The sequence below is a fragment of the Lactuca sativa genome, chromosome 6 (assembly GCF_002870075.4).
Source record: "Lactuca sativa cultivar Salinas chromosome 6, Lsat_Salinas_v11, whole genome shotgun sequence".
NCBI lineage: Eukaryota > Viridiplantae > Streptophyta > Magnoliopsida > Asterales > Asteraceae > Lactuca > Lactuca sativa.
This window is the reverse complement of record NC_056628.2, coordinates 113,841,815-113,869,290: the sequence shown is the minus strand read 5'-3', so window position 1 is coordinate 113,869,290 and position 27,476 is coordinate 113,841,815. Positions and strand designations below refer to the sequence as shown.

The following is a 27,476-nucleotide window of genomic DNA, read 5'->3' as shown; positions in this document are numbered from 1 at the left end:
TGCGTATAGATCTATACTGGATTGACTATCCTACACCTTGCTGCTCGCTACAGTGGGACTTGCAAGTCTACGGGTGCCAAATGTTATTTTTACGGCATCTTACATTGTCATTTTTCAGCTAAGTCGGTAGCAAGATACAGGCCGATCACATGTTACCTTAAAATTTACATTTGGTTTAAGGTAGTTAGTACAGCAGTAGTTACTAATTACTACGTTACAGTACTATAACATTTTCCCTTTTCTTTTTTACTTTGTGATATTCACACAATAAACAATAGTGTAAAAACTATATTTTTGGTTAATGATAGTCGGATTTGGGAAAATACATACTTTTACAAGAGACACACACACAAATACTAGATGCCTTGGTAGAAGGCTACTTTTAGTAGAAAACATAGGGTTTTCTAGGAGAGTTCAATCAAATACAAGACTTTTACAAACATACACAGTACAGCTTACAAAACATCTTACAAATGCTTTCATACAAACACAGACACTAATATACTTATGAACTCACCAGCTTTAAAGCTGATAAACTCTTTCAAAATAAGTTGTATTCTCAGGTCACCAGTAGATAGGTACCGGTGCCAGGTTTTTGAGAAGACGGAGCTCGTTCAAGACTCCTCTTTTATTTTTTAAGTATATTTTTGGTGTCTATATAATTTGACAGAACACACTTGTATGAAATTATATTATTAATGCAATGGATGATGTTGTTGCTTGTTTACTACTTGCATTGTTGTGATATTGTATATGACGTCATCCACCCCAGAACGTTTCCGCCGTTCATCGGTTTTGGGGGTGTGACACTTTTGATTTTATTTAATTTTTTGAAACTTAATTTAATAAAAAACCAAAAATTCTAGCCTAAAAAACACTAAAAATTCTTTTAATTTGTGATTTTATTTAACTTTTTAAAACTTAATTTAATTGAAAAAAAGAAAAGAAAAAACCAAAAATTCTAGACTGAAAATAAAGATTAAGATTCTCCCTAATAAATGTAAATAGTTTTGCCACTTGTCAATCTCTCATTAGTTTTGACACTTGTCATTTTGTGGTATTTTTGAAATAAATATTATACACTTGTCAATTTCTGGTTTATTTCGATTTTAAAATTAAAGTCATATACGTATATGTAAAGTATTAAATATAATACATATGAAATTAAATTCCAATGAATACATTTCTTTTTTTCTTATTTTAATTAGCTCGTATAATATACGGGTCTCAAACCTAGTGTTAAGTAGACCGAAATCAATGGCGAAGGTCTTGGGCCAGGGAGAACAGGTAAGATGTAGGGCTAGAACATTATATCCTACAATAACATTGAAAATATTTAAGATATTCTTTTATTCTACCAAAAAATCAATAGTTTTTATGTGAAATATAAGATTAAACTTTCAGATTTGAAAGGAACTGTTATAGAGTTTTATACCATAAAAATTTCAAAAATAAAAAATCTAAATCTAAAATTCAAAATTTAACAAATCGTAATCCACATTTAAACTCACCAACCAACAAATTCTTTTAAATCTAAACTTTTCAAGAACCTACAAATAAGAGAAAACAAAACTTACGGTAAAAACCAAAAAATCCTAGTCGCATCTCTTCAGTCTCCAGTCGCCGCTTTAGAGATGGCTCCCGTTTCTACAGGAAACCTTTGATCCACCACGCCCCTGTGTGTTTGACCGAGCGCTCATCTCGCCCATTTCGACTTTGAGACCTTGTCGTCACTATATGTATAATACTCTCTCGGATATTTTAGTTTTGCTTTTGCCTCTAAATTTAGATAAGCTCTTTGTTTTGTTGCTTAGTCAAAATGCTATGTAAAGATAGAAGGCTAAAAGACTTTTCTGGTGTCAGCTTTTGTTGCGCTTTTGTTTTGTACTTCAATTAATATGCTAGCAATTAAAAGCTCTTGTTTTTTTACTTGGTTAATTTTATTTAGTTTTTGTCTTATGTTAGGGTCTATATGAATGTAATTTAATTATTTTATTAACATTTTAAGATTGTCAATTATATTAGACCTTTCGAGATTCAATTCTATGTGTTTAATGTGATTTATAGGTTAATTATTAATTTCAAGATAGTCAATTTATATTAGTTTTTTTTTTTTATGATTTTAGCTTTATTAGAGAATAAAGATATAGTGAAAATTTATGTAATTTTTGTTTATAAAAAGGGACTAATCAATAATATGGATATAACCTTATAGAGAATAATTGTAAAATATGAATTTGTTTCTCATTTCTAATAATAACATACTATGTAAAAATATAAATTAGCTTTTGAAAAATCAAAACAAATATATATTCGTCTTTTTTGGTATATGCCCCTAGTTTTAGTGTCCGTGTTCCACGTCTGACCCAAATGATAGATTTTTCAATAAGTTATACATGAGCCCGTTACCTAGAGGTTGGAGCCTTTCAAAAATAAGTTTATTCCTATAAAATTTAATATGTGGATTTGGAGGGTTTTGATCAAGATGCATTTTGGTTAATCGAGGTGGTTATTTGAAGTCGGTCATGTGTCCTTGTTGTGGTAATTATAACGATGAGGCTAATCCTTTATTTTTCAGGTGCGAGGTGGTTGGTATTCTTTGGATTTTCATTTCCATAGATCTATCAATTACAAACTCATATATCTACTTTGTTAATGTTGATCTTTACTATAATTTGCTCTCTTGCGCACCGATGGGCTAAGTAAATAACGTTAGTGAATCGTGAATACGTATCTAATTGATAAAAAAGAATTCAATATCATATAGACCATAACTAGGTGTGAGATCCATGTATTATATGGGTTTATTTAAAAAAAACTAAATACAAAGTTTTAAACATTTGAGAAGTATGAATTTTTAAACAAAAGTGAAAAAATATTGAATTATAAAAATTAAAATGTTGTTTTCTCTTTTAAATTTAAACAAATAATTTAGATAAATAAATAAAGAAAATTAATGAATCTTTAATTTAGTAATTTTTAAATTAGAAGGAAAGTTCATTAATGAAATTGATATGAATTTAAATAGTGTTTACAATTTAATAAAATGAAAAAACCATAAAATGACATGTGGGATAAATATTAATTGGGATAATGACTTGAAAGGGTAACGAACTTTCGATTTTTTTCACATTTAGTCACTAAACTTTTTTTCGTTATCTATTTGCCATTGAACTATTGAAATTGTTCACATTTTACCCTTATGACCGGTTGTTGTCGTTCATAAGGGTAAAATGTGAACAGTTTCAATAGTTTAGTGGCAAATAGATAACGAAAAAAAGTTTAGTGACTAAATATGAACAAAATCAAAAGTTCGTTTCCCTCTAAAAAGTTCAATGACTAAATGTGAACAAACTTCCTCTTGTATTATGTTTTAGCAAATTATTTATTTTTGTTAAATTGTAGCAACATTTGTTGATGAAGAAATCTATGAAATAAAAAAAAAAAAAAAAAAAAAAAAAAAAAAAAAAAAAAACCATGAAAATATATTTAATAAAAAAACAAAAAACCGAAACCGAAATAAAAAACCAATGGTTTGACTTCCAAAATAAAAAATCAAAATTTCCAATCTGATTTTGGTTTTACAAAAAAAATGAACCATTCTCACTAATATGAATTATGACCATTGGTTTGGCATGCAGAATTTGTGACATCCCATGAATACGTAGTTACAACATCGTCTGAACCCTCTGAAAAGTTCAATGACTAAATGTGAACAAACTTCCTCTTGTATTATGTTTTAGCAAATTATTTATTTTTGTTAAATTGTAGCAACATTTGTTGATGAAGAAATCTATGAAATAAAAAAAACAAAACCATGAAAATATATTTAAAAAAAAACAAAAAACCGAAACTGAAATAAAAAACCAATGGTTTGATTTCCAAAATAAAAAATCAAAATTTTCAATCTGATTTTGGTTTTACAAAAAAATGAACCATTCTCACTAATGTGAATTATGACCATTGGTTTGGCATGCAGAATTTGTGACATCCCATGAATACGTAGTTACAACATCGTCTGAACTCGTAATTCATAGTAAGGGGTTAGAGTATCATCGCATGAATACGTAGTTACAACATCGTCTGAACTCGTAATTCATCACCTACAGGTTATGGGCCTGCTGGTGTTTCCATGGGTTGTCTAGAATAGTCTGTGGTCGCCATCTATACTCTGGTAGATGACTACATCGCCACATTGTCGGTTAAGGTTATGGTATCTCCTTTCATCCTACATCACCTATTCATCATCATTTATTACCTAATTATCATCACCTATCTCTCATCATTTTATTTCATCACACACCAACTATTTCATCTACCCATGTTTCATCCGCAACATATTTGTAGATATAAAATAAATATACCATTTAAATCTTTTAAAACATGTATAAAATCGTTCATCCAGCATAGACAACAAGTATTCAAATAATATGCACACATAGCACGTAATTTATATAAAATACTTCATATCTATGTGTAAGATGAAAGTAACTATATATACCATAAAAATCCCATAAATGCTTCCTAACTTCAAACCCCAAGGTTTACTCTACTAAAGCTTCATATTCTCGGCTCTCTGGACCTAGAAGGTTCCAGATCTATAACACAAACTTGCAAGAGGGGTTTGAAGTGATTCAAGCCCTAACCCCAAAATGGAATCTACACAATAGGGAAGGAAAGGGGTTCATTTTTGTACCTCAGAATGAAGCTCCTTGCTTGAATAACTCAGAACAATAACCTTCCTTGGCCCCTCTTGCTGGAACTCTTCTCCTTTCTTGCAAAATCACACCAAAAAGCTCAAGATAGCTCTTCCTCTCACTCTACACACTCAAGCTCGCTAGGGTTCTCACTTATGGGAAAGGTAGTCGCAATTGAAGGCCATAAGTGCCTTTAAATATGGCTCGGGCCCAAAGATTTAGGGTTTCTGCCAACAGCGCAGACTCGTCGAGTCGCCTCACCGACTCGTCGAGTCCATTCATTAATCTGAGTCATCAGTCGCAACCTTACTTGACGAGTTGAGGCGTCAACTCGTCGAGACTCTCTTCTTAATTCAAAAGAAAAATACTTAAATTATGATACCTGGAAATCCGGATATTACATTTTGTTTTTTTATTTCATAGATTTTTTCATCAACAAATGTTGTTACAATTAAACAAAAATAAATAATTTGCTAAAATATAATACAATAGGAAGTTTGTTCACATTTAGCCATTGAACTTTTTAGAGGGAAACGAACTTTCGATTTTGTTCACATTTAGTCACTAAACTTTTTTTCGTTATCTATTTGCCACTAAACTATTGAAACTGTTTACATTTTACCCTTATGACCGGTTACAGTCGGTCATAAGGGTAAAATGTTAACAGTTTCAATAGTTCAATGGCAAATAGATAACGAAAAAAAATTTAGTGACTAAATGTGAACAAAGTCGAAAGTTCGTTACTCTTTCAAGTCATTATCCCATATTAATTTAAAATAACCACAAAATTACATGTGCCAAAATAAATGAAAATGTACATGTGGCAAAAAAAAATTTATTTATTAGGGAGGATAGTCCATGTCACTTTTTGTATTGATCAATGTATTACCTAAAACACCAATTCGTTCACAGTTATGTTATCTTTTACCTTATAATATTATAATCACTTTGTAAATATTATTTAAAAGGATAAACTTTATTTTTCAGCCACCCCACCAAGTGATTACCTAAAACACCATTCCTTAGTATTGTTTGCTTCTAGAGATTGTAGCCGCTATTATGACCAAGTTACAACATCAAAATCCAATACTTGACCAATGTATGATCAGAATCAAATACATACATCGATATATATAGAATCTCAATATATATGTAAACATTATTACGAAATAAATAAACCTATCATATGGACGAACACAGTCACCCTAATTTTGTAAGTTGTTTATTTTGCCTCACATTTTTACTTATATTTTTATTGTTCGAATACGGAATACCTAACAATAAATATCATTTACAACCATTTGAAGATCATAACCATCCCATAACCAAATACATCACCATCAACAATGTCTATATTCCCCTACACTTGTCTAAAATCAAAATCCTCATAAATTCAGCAAAATGAATTACATTTGGAAAATAAATCAAATTTAACCAAATCATGATGAAAAAAATTCATGTTCCCATGCTTTTTGCCTAATAATAAGTTAGATTCTTTGCCACGAAAACCCATCATGATCGATCAATGTACTGATTTTTGACAATTAAAATATGAGAAAATAGCAAAAGTGTTGATGTACTTTTCTAACAGGATATGATAAATGATTAAAAAGATTTCCCATCTATGCAAAAATACTACAACAAAAAATAATAATAATATTAATAATAACAATAATTAAACATGAAATGAGAAATGTCCATTCTTTACCACCCCCAACCCTCATCTAATGAAAAAAAAAAAAGGTCATCTTTCCCTCCATCTAACCCAATTAATTCTTGGGGCATCTTTCTTGGCCTTCCCATTGGGCTATTGACGCATTTAACCCTATGAGCGATGAGGCTTTCTTTCTTTCTTTGTAAACATGTGCCCTTGTGACACGAGATCTTGTGGGCCCCACGGGCCTGGCCTCACATCAACATGAAGATGCAAAATTACAGATGGATATACATTTTACAATGGTTGTTTCACAGATATTTTCCCGATGATTTCCATATTCGCCCTTCTAGAGAGATCACCATGACTGTGACATCATCATGGTATTTCCTACGGTCACCTTGTGGGATGTCTAACAACTCGTGCAAATCCATCCCTGTCAAAGATGTGTGTTAACACAAAACGGAAAAGAAAAGAAACAGCAACTTACTTTCATTCATTTGTTTATTATATAGTCTTCTACTATGGATTCTTACAAAGTAAAACACTGTATTTTGAAAAATCTTCATCTATACAAAAAAAGCAATCATTACTGTAATAAAACTGAAAGTGCAATGCTATATTTGGTACAAAAACTCAAATCACCAATACCTTGATAAGAAAAGAATTGAAAGAAAAAAAAAATTGTATGATGCTATATAATGCACCTATAAATGAAGAGTAAATTACACGAATCGTCCCTATGGTTTAAAGTAATTTACGTGTTTGGTCCCTAACTTATTTTTTTAACTCGGAAGGTCCCTACTGGTTGTTTTTGTTAAACGAATGGTCTCTATCTCACCTAAAAAGACTATTTTTTAACTTATTTAAATAAACACACCCCCAACCCCCTCACATTACCCTACCTACTATACCATTTTTTCCTATTTAAATAACAGTTTTTTTAGGTAAGACAGGGACCAAGCATGAAACAAAAACAAAAAGTAGGGACCAAGTGCGTAACAAAAACAAACATTAGGAACCTTCCGAGTTAAAAAAATAAGTTAGGGACCAAATGCGCAAATTACCCCAAACCATAGGGACCATTCGTGTAATTTACTCATAAATGAAAGTATGTCGTTATTTCTTGGATTTAACCCCATATTTTATAGCTAAGGAGTCAAATAGTTATAATTAAAAACTTCAGCTAAGTAGACAGGTTGAAGGGCATTTTTTTTTTAGGAAAAAAAAAGGGGGGGAAGAGAAATGAATTACCGGCTTTTTTGGCAGCACGTAAGAGAAGCTCCTCGATGAGGTGTTGAGCAGGATCACCATCAGGAAACTTTTCCATGAAAATTTGAACATGAGAAACGACTTCTTGATTGCTAAAATACTGATACAACCCGTCTGATGAAAGAACTAAAAACTGATCTCGGGGACACAAATGATGGTGCCGAACTGATGCTTCACATGACACGTATGGTTCCGTACCGATGTACTCATTCCGGAACATCTCCAATAATGAATCGTTCCATTTTGGCTGATCACATCCCATTTACATATATTAGAATACACTCACTCGTTAGATGATAATAATTATTTCTTTAAGATATTAAACATATTAAAAATTCATTAAAACCTAGATACTAAGACTTTAGACTTTAACAAAAAAAAATATAGTTTCTAGTTGTTTTTAGAAATTAAAATCGTGAAATTGTTTTAGTAGATCCTTGTGTCATCAAAATCTGCATGAATAAAATCGGGTTATCTTGCAGCTTTTCATTCCTATAATGCAATGAAAATAAACACCCCCAACTAAGGAATAAAAATTAATAGAATGTAAGGAATCGGATTCCTTCAGCAATGGTCGATTTCGTTGCATCAAACCAAAAAAATAAATAAATAAATAAACTTTTTCAATTTTGGCATGAACCATTCCATTTATTCTCTGATTCTGTTATACTTATTATTCGCATAACGCATACTACCAACAAACATTGAATTAATATATCAAATTTACAAGCATTTATTAACCTCGTAAAATAATCAACACGCGAATGGTACATTTTTACTACTTCTCAAGTTTTAACAGCTTACAAGTATTTACTTATTAACCCTCTAAACATGCGATATAAGCAAGATGTAATTTGACCACAACAAATATATCACAGTTGATTGTGTAAATAAGAGAAAAAAACATAAAAATTGAACAAATAAAAAAAAAAAAAAACTAACCTTTTTAAGGAATCCAGCCCCAAATGCACGGGTAACCTTAAGACGGCCTTTTACCCTACCATTGACAATACATTGGTTGTCATCTGGATGCTCCTTCTTGATTCTTGTCACTTCCTGCAATATTAACACATAAATGCCCGAAAGTGATTTAGGGCATGTTGACCATAAGAGTTTAATAGCAAGATAGAAACCATAGTTTTTTATAATATTTATAAGGTCAGAAACAACCAACAAAATCAGTTTACGAAACAAACATCTAACAAGAAAAATATCCAATACCAATTTTATTATAGAAGAATGTCAAGCTTTCTCTCTCTCTCTCTCTCTCTCAAATTGGGTTAACAAAAAGGTGGCTTTAGAATAATGAGAAATCCATTAGGTCAACCACTCAACCTTATTCTTTTCTTGACTTTTAAAAAAAGTATCAAAAGCTGATGATGCTAAGAAAAGAATATATTAGGTGACTTTGTTTTACTTATGTATGATGACTACTACGATAAGGAAATTCTAACTTATTTAATTGATTGTCGTTGTCTACAACATAAGATATTAAACAGTCAATACCTATTTTATACACTAGAAAGGACCATCAAACTACATTGCTCTAAATTATCAAAGATTTGGGAAAGATTCCATCAAAACACCTAAATTGGTTTTAACTGATTGATATAGGCCTGAATTTCAAGACTGAGTGCCATACATTAATATCATAAGCTATCAGTTAAAATCATCAATCAGGATAGACTTGAAAAAGTCGAACACATAATAGCTTATTGAAGCAGATATAACATCTCTATAGATTTCAAACAGTTGATAAGTTTTAAGGTGAAGAAAGAATTGTCAACTTACATCTTCTATGCTCGTGCTGTGATCAGTAGATAGTTGCAAAGCCATCAACTTCATATCATGAGCAGGAGCAGGAGCATCATGTAGACAATCAAGAGCATCTTTTGATTCAATAATACCCTCAACAACTGCCCCATTATCCCCTGATGAACCAACTTCTTGAGGCTCTTCATGTTGGGCAACAATGGCTCTACTATCTCCTAAATTCATCACGTATACATCCTCATCTCTCATTAATGCAACGAGTAAGCAGGAACCCATAAGAGCAAGTTCAGGATATTGATCCATAACCTTATCAGTCATGTCAAGATATGCAAGCTCGGTTACTTCCAAAGCCCTTGACATTGCTTTCAAAACCAAATCATGATCTACTGGACCGATTTTCTTCATCCTACAACCTCGTCCAGTATTACTTCTCTCCTCTATTCGGTTTTCCACTTCCTTGTGCTCTTTGGCATCCAGGCCGAACCTCCAAGCAAACAATCTACCACTTTCTTTATGCCTATTGAACCCGTTTTTCAACTTTGATAGCAATACTGACCGCTTACTAACTCCTGAAGTGGTTTTGCTTATATTAAGTGCATCGTCCACAGAAAAGGCAAATCTTTCTGAGCCAGAAAGATCAAGACCATCTTCCAGTTCTTCCTGGGCAAGGTATTCCCATAATCTCTTCCTTCTTGACTCATTTTCCCCTCCTGATTGAAATGTTACCTTCTTCATGTTACCACCAGTGTCTTTGTCTGTGTCTGTTTCTGTTTCGGTTGTAGTAATCTTGGGTGCTTCTTCCTCATGTTGCATTTGTTGACAAGATTGAGCTTCCTCAGAGTCCCAAAACAAACCCTCAAGCTCTTTATACATAGCTTTATACAAATTTCCCATCAAAAATTCAGGAGCATCAGGACCATTGAATCCATCATAAATCCCAACAAACAGCCAGCCATGCTCTTCGGACACGACCACATGTACTCGATCTTCCCCAGCTTTCCCGAGAGCCCACTGAACATCACTCTCGGTTTTCATATCTAACTCATCTCGCCCACGCCCGGATGCATTTGCATTTTCCTTCCGACTGCTTACAAAGTTCCGTACGGGAACCACCCAAGGTGGAGGGAAGTTCCGATGAAACGCCTTCCGCATTCCAGGAATCCCCTTCTTTCTCTTCTTCTTAACATAAATGCCACCATTCAGAGGCGCAGAGAAAGGGACCCTATTGCTGTTACCTGAATCTGAGCCGATGTTACAATCCAAGGGACCGGATAGGGCCCCACGCTCGATCGGACCAGACATAAAGAAAGCTCTCTCCATCGGACCTGAAGATGCCGTCCCAGCATCACCTCGCGGAACTGGCTGAAGCGGAAGTGCACTAAACGACGATGTACTTTCAAAGCCATTGACTATACTGGACTTAATCCCACCACCAACAGAGTCAGTGGCATCGTCGTAAATATTCTCCAACTGAAGGACAGTCCGGGGAGTGGATGTGTTAGCACTCACCGAGGCACCAGAAATAGCTTTGAATCCTGTCTCCGGCACTCCGCCAGGTTGCCGTGACCTGGACGACGATGATTCATGCGATGGCGAAAATCGAAGAGATTGCGAGGGAGAAATGAAGCGATCGGAGTGAGTAGGAGAGAGGAAGCGAGCTGAAGAACGGACGTAACAGAAGGAGTGACCTAGGGTTTCGTCTAATGGTTCGGCGGGCGTAAAAATCAGCTCCGGCTGTTCACGCCGCCGCTTCGCCGCTGCTGTCGGATTGAAACAGGGAAGATGTTGCGAGAATCCACTTCCCATCACATTTGATTCATGCCAGTCTTGCTTGTTTGCAGCAGATTTGTTCCCACACAGAAAGTGTGTGGAAGTATAGAGAGAGAAAGTGGTGGTTTTAGAGAGAGAAAGTGCTGGTGTATTTTATTCTGTTTTGTGTGTTTTTTGTAATGTTTTTGCGGGCTGATGAAAATGGGAGAGAAAGAAGGGGGAAGACTTTTGTGTTGAAAGAGAAAGAAAATTATGTGTTTGATTTTTCTATTATTTTATTGTTTTTTGTAAAGAAAAGTGTGAGAAAGATTGATATTCGAATGCGTTTTCAAATTTTACTATTCCTCTCTTTTTAACAAATATATCCAAAAAAAGTGAATTTTTTTACTATTCCTTTATTTTAACAAATATAACCAGAGAAAAAAAAGTCAAAGATTATATATATATATATATATATATATATATATATATATATATATATATATATATATATATATATATGGGGTGGTTCCTTTAAGATTATTAAAAAAAATAAAGATTATGAGATTAATGTTCAGCCTATAAATTTTAACTTCAACTTCCATCAACTATTAAATAATATATGGGTATAGTAGTAAATTTCCCTTTTGTGGTTAGAAAGCACACACCTTCCTTTTCAGTATCAATCATCTAATCATCCAACTTTTAAAATTCATTCACTCTCATCTTAAAGTTCCTATTTTTACTGAATCTGTTATCAAATTAATAAGCATCTTTAAATCAAGCAAACGTTCGAAACAGAGCATCAGTTCATATTTTCAAAATATGATATATAATCCTCAAATTGAAGAAACAAGCACATTGAATTCATCATCGTAATTCAAGAGAGCTTCAGAGCATTTGAATATTGAATCAAAAACAATTTTCATACATGATGTCATGTTCAAAAAAAATTGACGAGTCGATCGCAAGTGATATTATCGTAGCTGAAATCAATTCATCTCGTAATGACGAACAAATCGATTTAATTTCTTCAACTTATCAAAATCAACATCAAGACCTTAGAAATACGATTCATGTTCAATGTAAAAATAATTCGTTTTAATATTACATATTGCATTATAATTTAGAAAGTTCATTCTGGTTCTTTTACTCAGTTCTAAACAAAATACATAATTGATCATCTGGTAATCATATATTACACTACATAATCATATATGATTATACGTTGTAATTTATGACTGATCATATATTACAAACATACAAACATATATGACTAATAATATTTATCTACAAACTGTAATATATGATTAATCATATATGATTATTTAGTCTAATATACGATTAAAATATGACAATGTATAAATACAAATAACTAATCATACATGATTATACAATGTGAAATATGATTAATTATATATTACAATGTATAATCATATACGATTATACGGTATAATAGGTGATTAGTCATATATGACAATGTATAAACACATATGATTTATCATATGTGTTCATACATTGAAATATATTATTAATGATATATTAAACTGTATAATCATATATGATTATACATTCTAATATATGATTAATCATATATTACAATGTATAAATACATATGCTTAATCATTTATGATTAAATAGTATAAAATATGATTACTTGTATATTACAACGTATAATCACATATGATTATACAAAATAATATATGATTAGTTATATATGACAATGTACAAACACATGATTTATAATATGTGTTCATACATTGAGATATATTATTAACGCTATATTAAACTGTATAACCATGTATGATTATACATCCTAATATATGATTAATCACATATTACAATGTATAAATACATATGATTAATCATTTATAATTAAACAGTATAAAATATGATTAATTATATATTACAACGTATAATCATATATGATTATACAATATAATATATGATTAGTAATATGTGACAATGTACAAACACATATGATTTATCATATGTGTTTATACGTTGAAATATATTATTAATGATATATTAAACTTATAATCATATATGATTATACATCCTAATATATGATTAGTCATATATTAAAGTATAAATACATATAATTAATAATTTATGATTAAACAGTATCAAATATGATTACTTATATATTACAACGTATAATCATATCTGATTATACAATATAATATATGATCAGTCATATATAATAATGTACAAACACATATGATTTATACATACAAATATATGATTAAAAATATATTAAAATATATAAATACATATCATTATCATATATGATTATTACAGCATGAAGTTGTAACACCCTGTTTCGAATCGTTTCGTAATTCAGGGCCATGACCCGAAGATCAGTTATCATAAGGCATTGGGCCTTGAGGGAAAGAGAGATTTAGACCCCTTTGGATATGGATAATGTATATTGGGTGATCCAAGAGTTCGGTTGGTTCTTTGGAGCCCAAGGGTATAACTGTAAAGTGATAGTTTGAGCCTTTTATGAATTTTGGATTTAAGTTTGGTAAGTTTTAAGGCAAATGATAGTTGATAGGGTTGTAGAGCTTCTCAATAAATTTTTGTGGATGTAAAGATCGTCAAAATCGGAGTTGAAACGAAAAAGTTATGACCGTTTGAAGTTAGGGTGGTTTTGGGTTGAGCCGCATATGTTGGGTGTGCTCAACGTCTACGTTGGGCGTACTAGGGCATCCCTAGTACGCTCCACATAAATTAAGTACACTAGATGTACGCGATCAATGCCTAAACCGTATTTTCATGGTTTGAGCCCTATTTAAGCTCCTTAACTCCTCCAAACACATTCCATTGTCAGCCTCCACCTCTCCAACACCCTCTCTTGTAACCTTAACCTTAGATTGAGCATTGTGAGCAGAAATAAGGTGTTTTTAAGTGCTTTGAAATTTTCTTGGTGCACCTTGAAGAAGAAGGAACTCATTGAAGAAGTGTTGGTTGCATTAAAGCTTGTAGATCCAGACTTTGTTCACCTTGATCTTTCTTCTAGAGGTATAAAGTTTGAATCTTGATGATGAAATTGTTAGACCTAGCTAGTTTTGGGTGTTATGAGCTTTTGATCACTTTAAGTGCATAAAGTTTAGATCTTGAAAGTTTTGTGACCTTGTTATGGATAAAGCTGGAAACTTTATCCATCTAAACATCATTTTGATTCAGATCTGAAGGTTGGAGACTTGTACTTAATGGATTAAGTTAAAAAAGATGCACTTTTGGATCCCCTTGAGACTTAAAGACTAAATCTTGTTGTTGGGACCATTCCAATGGATAAATTTGGAAACTTTATCCATAATGAAGCTATTATGAACCATATAAATGTGATATCGACCCTTCTATCCCTTCTATATAAGAGTTGTGATGTCTTATTGGGTTAAGAACTTAGGGTTTTAGACATTAAGCACTTTATAGCCTTGCAAATTCATAAAGTTGGAAACTTTATGACTTAGTACATCGTTTTGGGCTTGGATATGAGTTTTGGACGTAAGGACTTAATGGAATAAGCTCTTAATGGAGTTTTGGGATTAGGCTGAGTACACTAGGTGTACCTGGTGGTACACTACGCGTATGCACTCAGCGCCCCACTTTTGGTCAACATCAAAGTACGTTGGGTGTACTTGCTTGGTACGCAGCGCGTGCTCTGCTGGGAAGAAATATTGACTTTTTGAAATTGACCGTTGACTTTGACTTTGACCAGGGTTACCAAATTTGACCTAAGGGCATTTTGGGTAATTTGATTTATAGTTTAAGATTTGGGTTCCTTGTAACGACTGAAAAATTCCATCCAATTTAAACTTTTCAAAAACAACCCGATTTCATTAAATTATTACAAAAAGGTTTTCAATACAATTAAATTAAAGTATTCCTAGAATCACATCACATCATAAACACGAGGAGCGGTACGATCACGCCTTCGCCTTGCCACAGTCTCCTGAAGAACCTGAAAAACATAAAACCACAACTGTAAGCCCGAAAGCTTAGTGAGATATCCCCAAAATACCAAGTACATATACCATACACGCATAACATGCCATAACATATCTGATCATAGAACAGTCATGCACTTCGGGTCTACTGTGTGACTGGTCCGCCGCACCGGCCAACAGTCCACCTGGTCCACCCTCCGAGTCTAGCCATATACAACGAGTCTGCAGTGTGATTGGTCCGCCCGCACCGGGCCTTCAATCTACCTGGTCCACTCTCCGAGTCTAGCCATATACATCGAGTCTGCAGTGTGATTGGTCCTCCCGCACCGGGCCTTCAATCCACCTGGTCCACTCTCTGAGTCTACAGTATGACTGGTCCGCCCGCACCGGGCCTTCAGTCGGCCTGGTCCACTTTCCAAGCCTCGGCACGTCTGGTCCGCCCTCTTGGGGCCTACAGCCTATCCGGACCGCTCGCTGGGCCTTCGGGACAACCGGTCCGCCCTGGGTATCTTGGCCTACAGCACAAAGCAGGACCCGTCTCAACCCAACTCCAGTCCAAACAACCATGTGCACATAAACATACAATCATATAACAATTCACAGTCAACAAACCGATCAAACAGATCACATAACATATCATCATTCTAATCAGGATACCGACCTAACCGGTCACTAGCATATACCATCCTAGCTACCAGGATGCAACATATCAAAGCAATATCATAACAACAAATACCCGGATCTCAATCCGATAAAGGGCCGGCCTTGGTGCCTTAGACCCTATTGATATAGTGAGGATAACTCACCTCGAAATTGCCGACTGAACAGATAAACCCAAGCTACTCCAACCACTGATACGATCTCCAACACTGGCCAACACCAAGACACTGAACCCAAAACAATATTCATCAATTACCAAAATGCCCCTGGAAAATAACTGGTCAACCCATGGTCAAAGTCAAAGCCAACCTCTGACCGACTCTACTCGCCGAGTCAACCCAATGACTCGCCGAGTTCACATACATAGAACTTCCCCCATCCGCGACTTAACTCGCCGAGTCACCCCAAGACTCGCCGAGTCACCCCAAGACTCGCCGAGTCCAACAACTCTGAGTCCTTCTCACTCGACTCACCGAGTCACAACTCAACCAGAAGAAACTTGGACCTCACGACCAGACTCGTCGAGTCCAAGACCAGACTCGCCGAGTCCAAGGCTATCTTCAACCTACTCGCCGAGTTGTTCTTCCAACTCGCCGAGTTCCAGACCGTCTTCAAGCAACTCGCCGAGTACACCTTTGTGACTCGCCGAGTGCCTCTAGATCTCATCCCAAACAGAACCTTCTAGGACATGCAATTGATCCAAAACGTAGATCTAGCCTCCTACCACCCATCCATCACGTAAAGTGGCAAACTTTACGTGAATCCAAAGAGATCTAGGCATTTTACACTTTAGGGCTAGGGTTTAGGATATGATGGCTTCACTAATCACTCAAGAACAAGGACTTTAATGCACTTAAGACCTCCTCTACTCCAGATCTGAGGTAGCAACCTCAGATCTACTCTTCAAACTCAAGATACCACAAGCTAAACCTCCCATACATTCCAAGAATCATGAATCTAGAAGAATAACAACCCAAGAATGAGATTATACCTCAAAAGGAAGCCCCAACAACAATGGAATCCGAATCTAAGCAAAGTCCCTTGCTCCAAGCCTCCTAACTCTCCAAGATCTTCCTCCAAATCTCTTTTCCAAGGTTCAATTGCACTCTAATCCTTCACAATCGCGTTTCTAGGGTTTTTTGGACTCAAGGGAAGGTAAGGAGGCTTGGGAGAGGATATAATGTCCTTTATATAGGGCTCATCCTCCGAAATTAGGGTTTTATCCACTCAGCGCCTACTCGCCGAGTCTAGCCGCCGCCTCGCCGAGTCGGCCAATTAACACGCGACCAAAATCGCGACACTACTCGCCGAGTCCACTCGTGGACTCGCCGAGTTTCCCTTTCCAATTTACACTTTTAGCCCTTCAACTTTACTCTTGATATTCCGGGATGTTACAATTCTCCCCCACTTAAATTAGGCTTCGTCCTCGAAGCCTGCGACAACTCAACTCTAGAAATACACCCACAACGCACCACATGGCATTAACCAAACCTGGTTCCTCAAGGCACAACCATAGAAACCCGAAACTCACTTTCTCCTTTCTTGCGGTGTCCTGACCACCGTCTCAAGCCGGCTACTAGCTTTACCCTCTGATAACCACACCCATCAGGCTCTACACTTAACAACCGAGTACCACTCCATGGCCCTTTTCTCGATCCTGATTACCATAATCACTTGACTCTTACGAGCTAGATATAACCCTGAACCACGGGGTTCCTGATCCAAGTCCAACTTTATCCACACCCAGCTGACAGAATGACACATTCTTCAGCCCCAGAGAAACTCCCATGAGTTCTCCTCTTGCAATCGCATGCACATGCCGAACTAGCCCTAGCACTCTCGGGTTGGGGAAAACCCGTCACACTGACGACATCTCCAAACATCCCCCAGGATGAACCACCACTACATACACCATTCCCTGATCAGAATCACACTGGGAGCCCAAAACTCCCTCCCTGCATCCTTTCCGTGCCTCTTAGCTCTACACCCGCGGAATTCCTTCCGCAACCTCAGCAGACATCCCAAACCGGATGTGATCCCATACCATTGCCGCAATCACGCTGCTCGATGACCGCAATTGGACCACTCCAATCATAATCCTGCTCTGCTGCTTTCACTTCCGTGAATTTTACACTCTCTCTCAGAGTTATATTCTTCTCTCTTTCCCTTACCAAGGAAATCCACTTGGCCGCCTTGTCACTACGACAAGTGCCATGGTGTTCGCCCAACGCTACACCACTCCTTTATAGCATAACCACTATCCATGCAACACACATGCTCTGAATTTGCTCACAAGGACCCTTGAGTCCATGCACCATCTCTGCTAATCGAGATCAATACTCGGGGCCAGACCTTCTAATGCTAACACATCGCAACATACTCAATCCATTTCCTCGAACCGATCTAACAATACCTGTAGAGTCTTCAGCATGACTGGACCGCCTTACCAGGCCTTTAGTCAATCTGGACCACTCTCAGAACCTTCAACCAATCTGGACCGCCCCCCAGTGCCTTCAGTCTGGCTGGACCGTTCTCCGAGCCTTCGGCCTGACTGGTACGCCTACCAGCCTTCAGTCTATCCGGACCGCTCAACCAGCATTCATCGCCCCGAGTTATCTCTCCGGGAAATCCTCCCATGCATACTGTTCTAGCCCTCTAGGGGTTCCGAACTCTATCTCCATCACACAAACTCAATCCCGGCCTGATCCCAGGCCCTCCCCAATCAAGTACCCTTGGTCTGTATCTCACCCCGCACGCCTGCCACTTACTCATACCAGCCTATGCTCTTGGCTGACAAAACACTACTGAATCCCAAACAGCTAAACAACCTCACATGCTCATCGATCTTCCGGAGAATTTTCCAATTCTCCTCCACTTATAGCACTGATTATCAACCACCAGTCGCTATCACTGACCTCCCAAAACAACCCTGCACAAAACCAACACTTACACGCGGACTGATTCCCACTAGCACTAGCAACCTTCACAAAAATCACATTTCCACACTGATCATCCCGCTCGAAAGAAACTCAATCTGCAGCTAACCACTCCTCAGAAAGCAGATGCTACCCGACATTCCAACCAACGCCAGATTTCCACTAATAACCCTCATGAATGATAACCAACGAAATTCCCATTACTAACCCATAACCATACCATAACTCTCAAAGAACAACAAATACCACACCGAAAACCATACAATGAGACTATCAGATAAACAGTACTCCACAATAATCACAAGATAATCAAGACATCAAGAAAGAAACATACCCGCGGCTGCATCTGGCACTGCTCTGACCTCCTCTGCTATAAGCTGAAAAGCACGACCCTGAGCCCTTGGGGGCTCCGCTCCACCCTGACCTACAACTGTGACCCTCAAAGTGGTCGGTGCTGGAGCATGCACCGGTCCTGCAGCAAGTTGTGGACAGTTGACCCTCAAGTGCCCAACCTGATGACAATGATAACAAATCCTCAAATCCCGAACCGGCGCTGACTGCCGACAATCCCTCGCATAGTGCCCCTCCTTTCCGCACTTGCAGCATGCACCACTGGACCTACAAACTCCGGTGTGACCCCTCCCACACTTCCCACAAGCGTAGCTGCTCTGATCTCCCACCCTAGAATCAACGGTCTTGGACCGTTTCGGCGCCGACTGCGACTGCACCGGAGCCTGCCTCAGCTCACGCAACTGCAACTCAATCTCTAACTCACGCCTCCTGGCGGCCTCCTGCAACTCCAACAAAGTCTCGCACCTCTGCGTAGACACAAACTATCTGATGTCTCTCTTGAGCATGCTCAGGTATCGAGACATCTGAGCCTGCTTCGAAGCGAACTCAGGGCAGAACATCGCCCTCTCAGCGAACATCCTGGTGATCTCAGTCACCGACTTCGAACCCTACTTCAGCTCAAGGAACTCCTGAGCCAATCTCTCTCTCTCTCTCTCTCTCTCTCAACCCGCAGAACATAACGAGTGCTGAACATCTCTCTGAACTGATCCCATGAAACCGTAGCCCTCTGCACATCCGAATATGACCCCATGGTCAATCTCCACCAATCCTTTGCCCCGAGTCTCAACAGGTTCAGAGCACACCTCACCCTCTGATCAGCAGGGCATGAACACGTGAAGAAACACCCCTCCACGTCCGATAACCATCTCATAGCAACAATCGCGTCATGAACTCCATCAAAGGTGGGAGGCTTCGTATTATCGAAGTCCCGATACTGAAAACCCCGAGCAGCTCCTCCCCCTGCCGCTGCTACAGCCATTGTAGCCACCGTGGCAGCCGTCTCTGTGAGAGCTGCATATCGCTCATCAAAATACTCAACCATGGCGGTCTTGATCGACCCAAACAGTTCCGGCAACTCGGCCCAGAACAACGCAACAACCTCATCATGCAGGATCTCACGAATCCTCGCATCCAACTCGCACATGCTCATCTGACCAGTAACCTCGGGCGGTACTGACCCGCCCGGAACTCCCTCTCCTGCTCCCTCTCCTGACCCGGATCCACTCCCAGCATGCCTCGGAATCTCCATATTGAAAAACACCACAAAATCTCAGACACTTCCCACTAACCCGGGAACCAACTCTCAACCCAACCCTAGAGGTCATGGTTTCCCTGATACGCGTATGGGTCCTATGCTTTCAGTAGTACAGGCCCATACTACCTTCCACACCTACCCATATTTGTATGAAGTACTACCACAACACCCTAGTGAAAACATACAAAACAGCATTCAACCCTCACTACTAGAGGAACACTGAAAATCACCCACAAGGAAACCCAAGGCTAACAGGCATCATAAATTAGGCAACATTATCATGAAATCCTGAAGATCCCTAGCCTAGCACTAGCATGCTGTTCTATCAATGCTCAAAAACAAATATCATGTATGGTATTTTGGGGTTACTTACTGGCTCCGGCTGATCGTACCTTCGCATCCTCCTTTACTCATTTTGAAAACCACTTTAAATTCTCTTTTGAAAACCCTCCTCGATTTGAGACTGGAGTCACATGAGTGTTCCTCCAATTCACTCAAACCAAGGATCTGATACCAACTTGTAACGACCGAAAAATTCCAACCAATTTAAACTTTTCAAAAACAACCCGATTTCATTAAATTATTACAAAAAGGTTTTCAATACAATTAAATTAAAGTATTCCCAGAATCACATCACATCATAAACACGAGGAGCGGTACGATCACGCCTTCGCCTTGCCACAGTCTCCTGAAGAACCTAAAAAACATAAAACCACAACTGTAAGCCCGAAAGCTTAGTGAGATATCCCCAAAATACCAACCACATATACCATACACACATAACATGCCATAACATATCCGATCACAGAACAGCCATGCACTTCGGGTCTACTGTGTGACTGGTTCGCCGCACCGGCCAACAGTCCACCTGGTCCACCCTTCGAGTCTAGCCATATACAACGAGTCTGCAGTGTGATTGGTCCGCCCGCACCGGGCCTTCAATCTACCTGGTCCACTCTCCGAGTCTAGCCATATACATCGAGTCTGCAGTGTGATTGGTCCTCCCGCACCGGGCCTTCAATCCACCTGGTCCACTCTCTGAGTCTACAGTATGACTGGTCCGCCCGCACCGGGCCTTCAGTCGGCCTGGTCCACTTTCCGAGCCTCGGCACGTCTGGTCCGCCCTCTTGGGGCCTACAGCCTATCCGGACCGCTCGCTGGGCCTTCGGGACAACCGGTCCGCCCTGGGTATCTTGGCCTACAGCACAAAGCAGGACCCGCCTCAACCCAACTCCAGTCCAAACAACCATGTGCACATAAACATACAATCATATAACAATTCACAGTCAACAAACCGATCAAACAGATCACATAACATATCATCATCCTAATCAGGATACCGACCTAACCGGTCACTAGCATATACCATCCTAGCTACCAGGATGCAACATATCAAAGCAATATCATAACAACAAATACCCGGATCTCAATCCGATAAAGGGCCGGCCTTGGTTCCTTAGACCCTATTGATATAGTGAGGATAACTCACCTCGAAATTGTCGTCTGAACAGATAAACCCAAGCTACTCCAACCACTGATACGATCTCCAACACTGGCCAACACCAAGACACTGAACCCAAAACAATATTCATCAATTACCAAAATGCCCCTGGAAAATAATTGGTCAACCCATTGTCAAAGTCAAATCCAACCTCTGACCGACTCTACTCGCCGAGTCAACCCAATGACTCGCCGAGTTCACATACATAGAACTTCCCCCATCCGCGACTTAACTCGCCGAGTCACCCCAAGACTCGCCGAGTCCAGCAACTCTGAGTCTTTCTCACTTGACTCATCGAGTCATCCCTTGACTCACTGAGTCACAGCTCAACCAGAAGAAACTTGGACCTCACGACCAGACTCGTCGAGTCCAAGAACAGACTCGCCGAGTCCAAAGCTATCTTCAACCTACTCGCCGAGTTGTTCTTCCAACTCGCTGAGTTCCAGACCGTCTTCAAGCAGCCGAGTACACCTTTATGACTCGCCGAGTGCCTCTAGATCTCATCCCAAACAGAACCTTCCAGGCCATGCAATTGATCCAAAACATAGATCTAGCCTCCTACCACCCATCCATCACGTAAAGTGGCAAACTTTACGTGAATCCAAAGAGTTCTAGGCATTTTACACTTTAGGGCTAGGGTTTGGGATATGATGGCTTCACTAATCACTCAATAACAAGGACTTTAATGCACTTAAGACCTCCTCCACTCCAGATCTGAGGTAGCAACCTCAGATCTACTCTTCAAACTCAAGATACCACAAACTAAACCTCCCATACATTCCAAGAATCATGAATCTAGAAGAATAACAGCCCAAGAACGAGATTATACCTCAAAAGGAGGCCCCAACAACAATGGAATCCGAATCTAAGCAAAGCCCCTTGCTCCAAGCCTCCTAACTCTCCAAGATCTTCCTCCAAATCTCTTTTCCAAGGTTCAATTGCACTCCAATCCTTCACAATCGCGTTTCTAGGGTTTTCTGGACTCAAGGGAAGGTAAGGAGGCTTGGGAGAGGATATAATGTCCTTTATATATGGCTCATCCTCCGAAATTAGGGTTTTCTCCACTCAGTGCCTACTCGTCGAGTCTAGCCGCCGACTCGCCGAGTCGGCCAATTAACACGCGACCAAAATCATAACACTACTCGTCGAGTCCACTCGTGGACTCGCCGAGCTTCCCTTTCCAATTTACACTTTTAGCCCTTCAACTTTACTCTTGATATTCCGGGATGTTACATTCCTATTAATTGTATAGGTGACCGGTAGAGATAGCTTTTAGAGCAGTGATCGGTGTAGCTATTCTTTCAGACTGTCAAGTGAGTTTTCTCACTATATGCATGGGTCAAAGGCACCAAAGCTAGATCGCTACATGTTACGTGAATGCTAGTTGTCTCTGTGATGCTTGCATGGAAGACTATGATCTAGCCCCTGGTAATTGTATGAAAGACCAGGATCTGGCCCCTGGTAGTTGTATGAAAGTGTAACGCCCGTGTTTCTAGGCTAGGCATTAATGTTGATGTAATAGTCTAGGTTAACCTTTGTAACTCATTTTGAAATAATAAGAATGTATTATTTGAGTATTACATGTTTTATGTTGAAAATAAGCGTTAAAATAAAATGTTAGATAAAACCTATATCAATACATGAAGATGTAGTGGTCGTTACAAGGATTCCGAATATATAAAGAATGTCGAAATCCGAGTTATAACGAAGAAGTTATGACTTGTCGAAGTTTCGCGACAGAACCAGTACGACACTGCGTGACATAAATAGTGAATTTACGTTAGAGCGATATTTAGCCTTAGTGATCTAAACAAAAGTCGTCGAATACGTTAAACCGAGAGCATGCATAAAAAGAATGTCTAAATCTGACTTCGTATGAGGAAGTTATGATTTTTCGAAGTTTCGACTTAGCGGTATGCGGCCCAGAGTTTGAATTTGAGATTGAGCGAGTTTTAGCCGAAACAATCTAAACGACAATCGTAGATCTCGTCAATAGTAGTACAACGGTAGAAAGACAAACGAAAATGGGCGTCATATGAAGAAGTTATGATTTTCTAACGGAGTTTTCCTGTCCCGGCCTACTAAAAATAATATAATAAAAATAAAAGTCAAAATTAGCTGACGGAGTCTAAACCAAAGTTGTAGAGCATAATCTCACCTACGTGTGGATATAAAGAACGTCGAAAACGAAGATCGTATGTGAAAGTAATGAATTTATGAAGTTCGAGGCACACATAACGAGGAGGGAACGCTCCGCGTTCAATACTTGGCTCCGGAGTGGCCACGTCGATGCTGACTCAACACATAAGGGATAGGGATGGAACCCCGCTCCTACGCACCGCGTTCGAAGGGAACGCCCAGCATTCGGGGAACGCCTTGCGTTCGTGGCAGACTTCAACACTATAAATAGATCACAAAGCCAACCATTTGTGGTTGCCAAATCTCTTCTCTCTCCCCCGTATTACATCGTTTTACGTGAGTTATACCCCCAAAGCCCCGGTATCATACCAAGACCCGAAGCAAGTCCCGAAGCCTCGAAGATCCCAAGAAATAGAGTTGTCGAGCTGAAACTCTGCCCGCGAGAAGCCCAATTTTTGTGAAGATCTCCCGGTTTCATCGAAGAATATTATTTTAAGAGCCGTAGTGCTGTCCGATCATTGTCTTATCAAAAGAGTGTATATTCCTTTTCTTCTAACACATAGATACGAATTATTCTCTACAAAGTATGTGTTTTGTGTTTGTATATTATTTGCTTGTTTGAAATAATTGTTGAATGAATGATTTGTACAGGTTTTAAGCTGTATATAAATGTATATATTTTTATCTATTAATATGTTGGGTAGAACATGGGTAGGCAGTTGTTGTGTGATGAAACAAAATGATGAGAGGCCTCGATCTTGTTGTTGATCTAGTCATCTAGTGGAGTATGGATGACGACCACATACTATTTCTAGACAGTCCAGTGGAACGCTGACAGGTTCATAACCTATAGGTGTTGTGAACGATGTGTTCACCGGTGTACTCTATCCCCATCATTGTTGCCTTTAGGACATCTATTGTTGAGGAAACCCCTTTGCAGTAATGTTCATCCCGATGAAAAATCCTAGAGTAGGTCCCTTATATTAGTTGTTGTTTTAGGGACGTAAAGTGAGGATAACGGGAATGGGTAATCGGGTTATTGTTGGTTGGTGAAAATTAAATATAATTATTTATTGTGGGTTGAAACCCTATATGTCACCAGGCTCCCAAGCCTGACCCACTCAGTTTCTTTGTATTATAGGTAGTGGCGTGAGAGCATAAGTTAGAGAAATTTGTGAAGATATTTTGTTTATAGGCCAATGGTGGTATATAACTGTTTTAAGGCTTATAATGTGCCGTTTATGCTTTTGGTCTGTATCGGAACATGACATCCCGAGTTTTGTTATATATGAAAATACATTTCTTTAAGGAATGCTTTGATAAATTTTATTTATCATATTTTGTTTTGGGAACAAATTCCACAACTCTTTTAAATCAAAGAATTACTCTGAAAAATATTTTAAAATCATAAATTAAATCATTCTTTTCTGGCCATGATTTTGGGGATGTCACAGTTGGTATCAGAGCATCAGTTTAAGCGAACTAGGAATTTGTAGGATTTCTAGACTTAAACTTAGAATGCTAAGTGTAAATTATGAGATGAGTGTCTGCCATATTTTAGACACGAGCACTAGTTTATTTTAGGAAAGTTGCCTAAAATGTTTTTATTTGCTAAATGTTATATGTTTGCCATATATGATATTATTTGTTCGGGTCTATGGTTTGTTGCCAACTGGATCTGGAAACCTCATGTGTTTATGATTCTAAGCGTAGGATTACGGTATTAGAACTAGCATGTAAATGTTTCGGAGTGATAAGGATGATTTAAGTATCAATAATGATTGAGGATCTAATTTCACCTTATTCGGTGTATAGATCAAAATGGTAAGAACAAGAAGTGGCATTGGAAACGTAGATGAAAACAGGAATAAACCACATGTGATTGAGCGAGTACCTGTTGTAGTAGCAGCACCTAGGGGTGTAAGTGAGCCGAGCTACTCGGGATTGACTCGTTAAAAGCTCGACTCGAGCTCGAATTAAACGAGCCCGAGCTGAGCTCGAGCCTAAATATGAGGCTCGTTTATTAAACGAGCTCAAGCCGAGCTTCACACACACACACACACACACACACACACACATATATATATATATATATATATATATATATATATATATATATATATATATATATATATATATATAGGCTCGTTTAAGCTCGTTTAGACTCGCGAGCTCACTAAATTGTTCACGAGCCGAGCTCGAGCTTCATTTTAAGGCTCGAATCGAGCTCGAGCTTCTTCAAAATTAAACGAACTGAGCTCGAGCTTGGTTAGGCTCGGGCTCGGCTCGTCTCGTTTACACCCCTAGCAACACCTAAGCCAATGACAATGGCGGGGGTACAATTGAGGATTCAAACGATGTTGGATCGTTAGATGGAAGAAATGAGACGTCTGCTTCAGCAGAATTGTGAAGAACCTGTTGGATTAATGTCTAAGTCCATAACTATATTTGGTATGTACTTGACCCGACCCGGCATGGTCCATTTGGGTTACACTTCACCGACATAATTTATATGGATAGTCTTTTGAGAATAGTATGTTTATGATTTATATTAATATATTATAAGTTCTACTATATTAATATGGAATCATATTATTTAATTAGTATTGATCAAGACTTAATTTAGAATTAATTAAGTGATCAAAATGAACTAATTAAATATGGACTCTTATATATGTGGAATGGGCTAAGTTCATTTAGGTTGGGCTAAGCTTTCATGGATAGTCCATGGAGTGTTTTGTTGGGTTTTGAGCATTCTAACACTCCTAAGTGTACATGCAACCCTAAATACCTTAGATCTATGTTTTCTCTATTATACATGCAAATATGAACTTCCAAGGTATTATCCTAATCTAGCATACAAAACAATGAATATAACAAGATAGAATACATACCTCTTTGATGTAGAATATCTTCATGAAGCTTGAGTGCCTAGTGCCCCAAGTGTGACACCTCAAATGGTTCACACAACATCATATGCTTTTGGAATAACCTTGAGAGAAATGTAGAACACTTGAAATCGGCTAGCCCTTCTCTATCTTACATAGTCGCTGATTTTTCCAAGAGTATGATATTTATATAGTGTTACAATTAGGGTAAACGCTACATGTCATGACTTTCCATTTCCTTGGATCCATGGGTTCAAATACACCATGGAGCATCCTATGGGTTTTAGCCCAACTTGATAATCCATGGAGCATTAGCCCACCATACAAGTATGGATGATTTACACAATCAACCCATATATTTAATTATTCTTCTTTTGATCACTTAATTAATCCTAGATTAATTCTTGATCAATACTAATTAAATAATCCTATTAATATATTAGAACTTATAATATATTAATAATCCTTAAGTGTTATTTCTCTCATTATAGTCTATCCAAATGCATGATGCCATGCAACCCAAATGGACCATGCTGGGTCGGGTCAAGTCTTACCAATTATAGTTATGGACTTAGACATTAATCCAACAGTCTCCCACTTGGATAAGTCTAAAACTATTATTGCGTGTGACTTCAAGAACCGACTGGC

The 27,476-nt window shown here is 38.0% G+C and overlaps 1 protein-coding gene across 1 annotated transcript; it reads right to left on the bottom strand.

Annotated features, from left to right (window-relative positions):
• Positions 1–6,268: 6,268 nt before the first annotated feature.
• On the bottom strand, positions 6,269–11,416 carry LOC111893622 (protein phosphatase 2C 29). The gene is made up of 4 exons (XM_023889684.3): positions 9,415–11,416; positions 8,566–8,679; positions 7,606–7,870; positions 6,269–6,787 (listed from the first exon to the last, which is right to left on the bottom strand). The coding sequence occupies exons 1-4, from the start codon at positions 11,200–11,202 to the stop codon at positions 6,663–6,665; spliced, it is 2,292 nt and encodes a 763-aa protein (XP_023745452.1). The 5' UTR covers positions 11,203–11,416; the 3' UTR covers positions 6,269–6,662.
• Between the last annotated feature and the right edge of the window lie 16,060 nt (positions 11,417–27,476).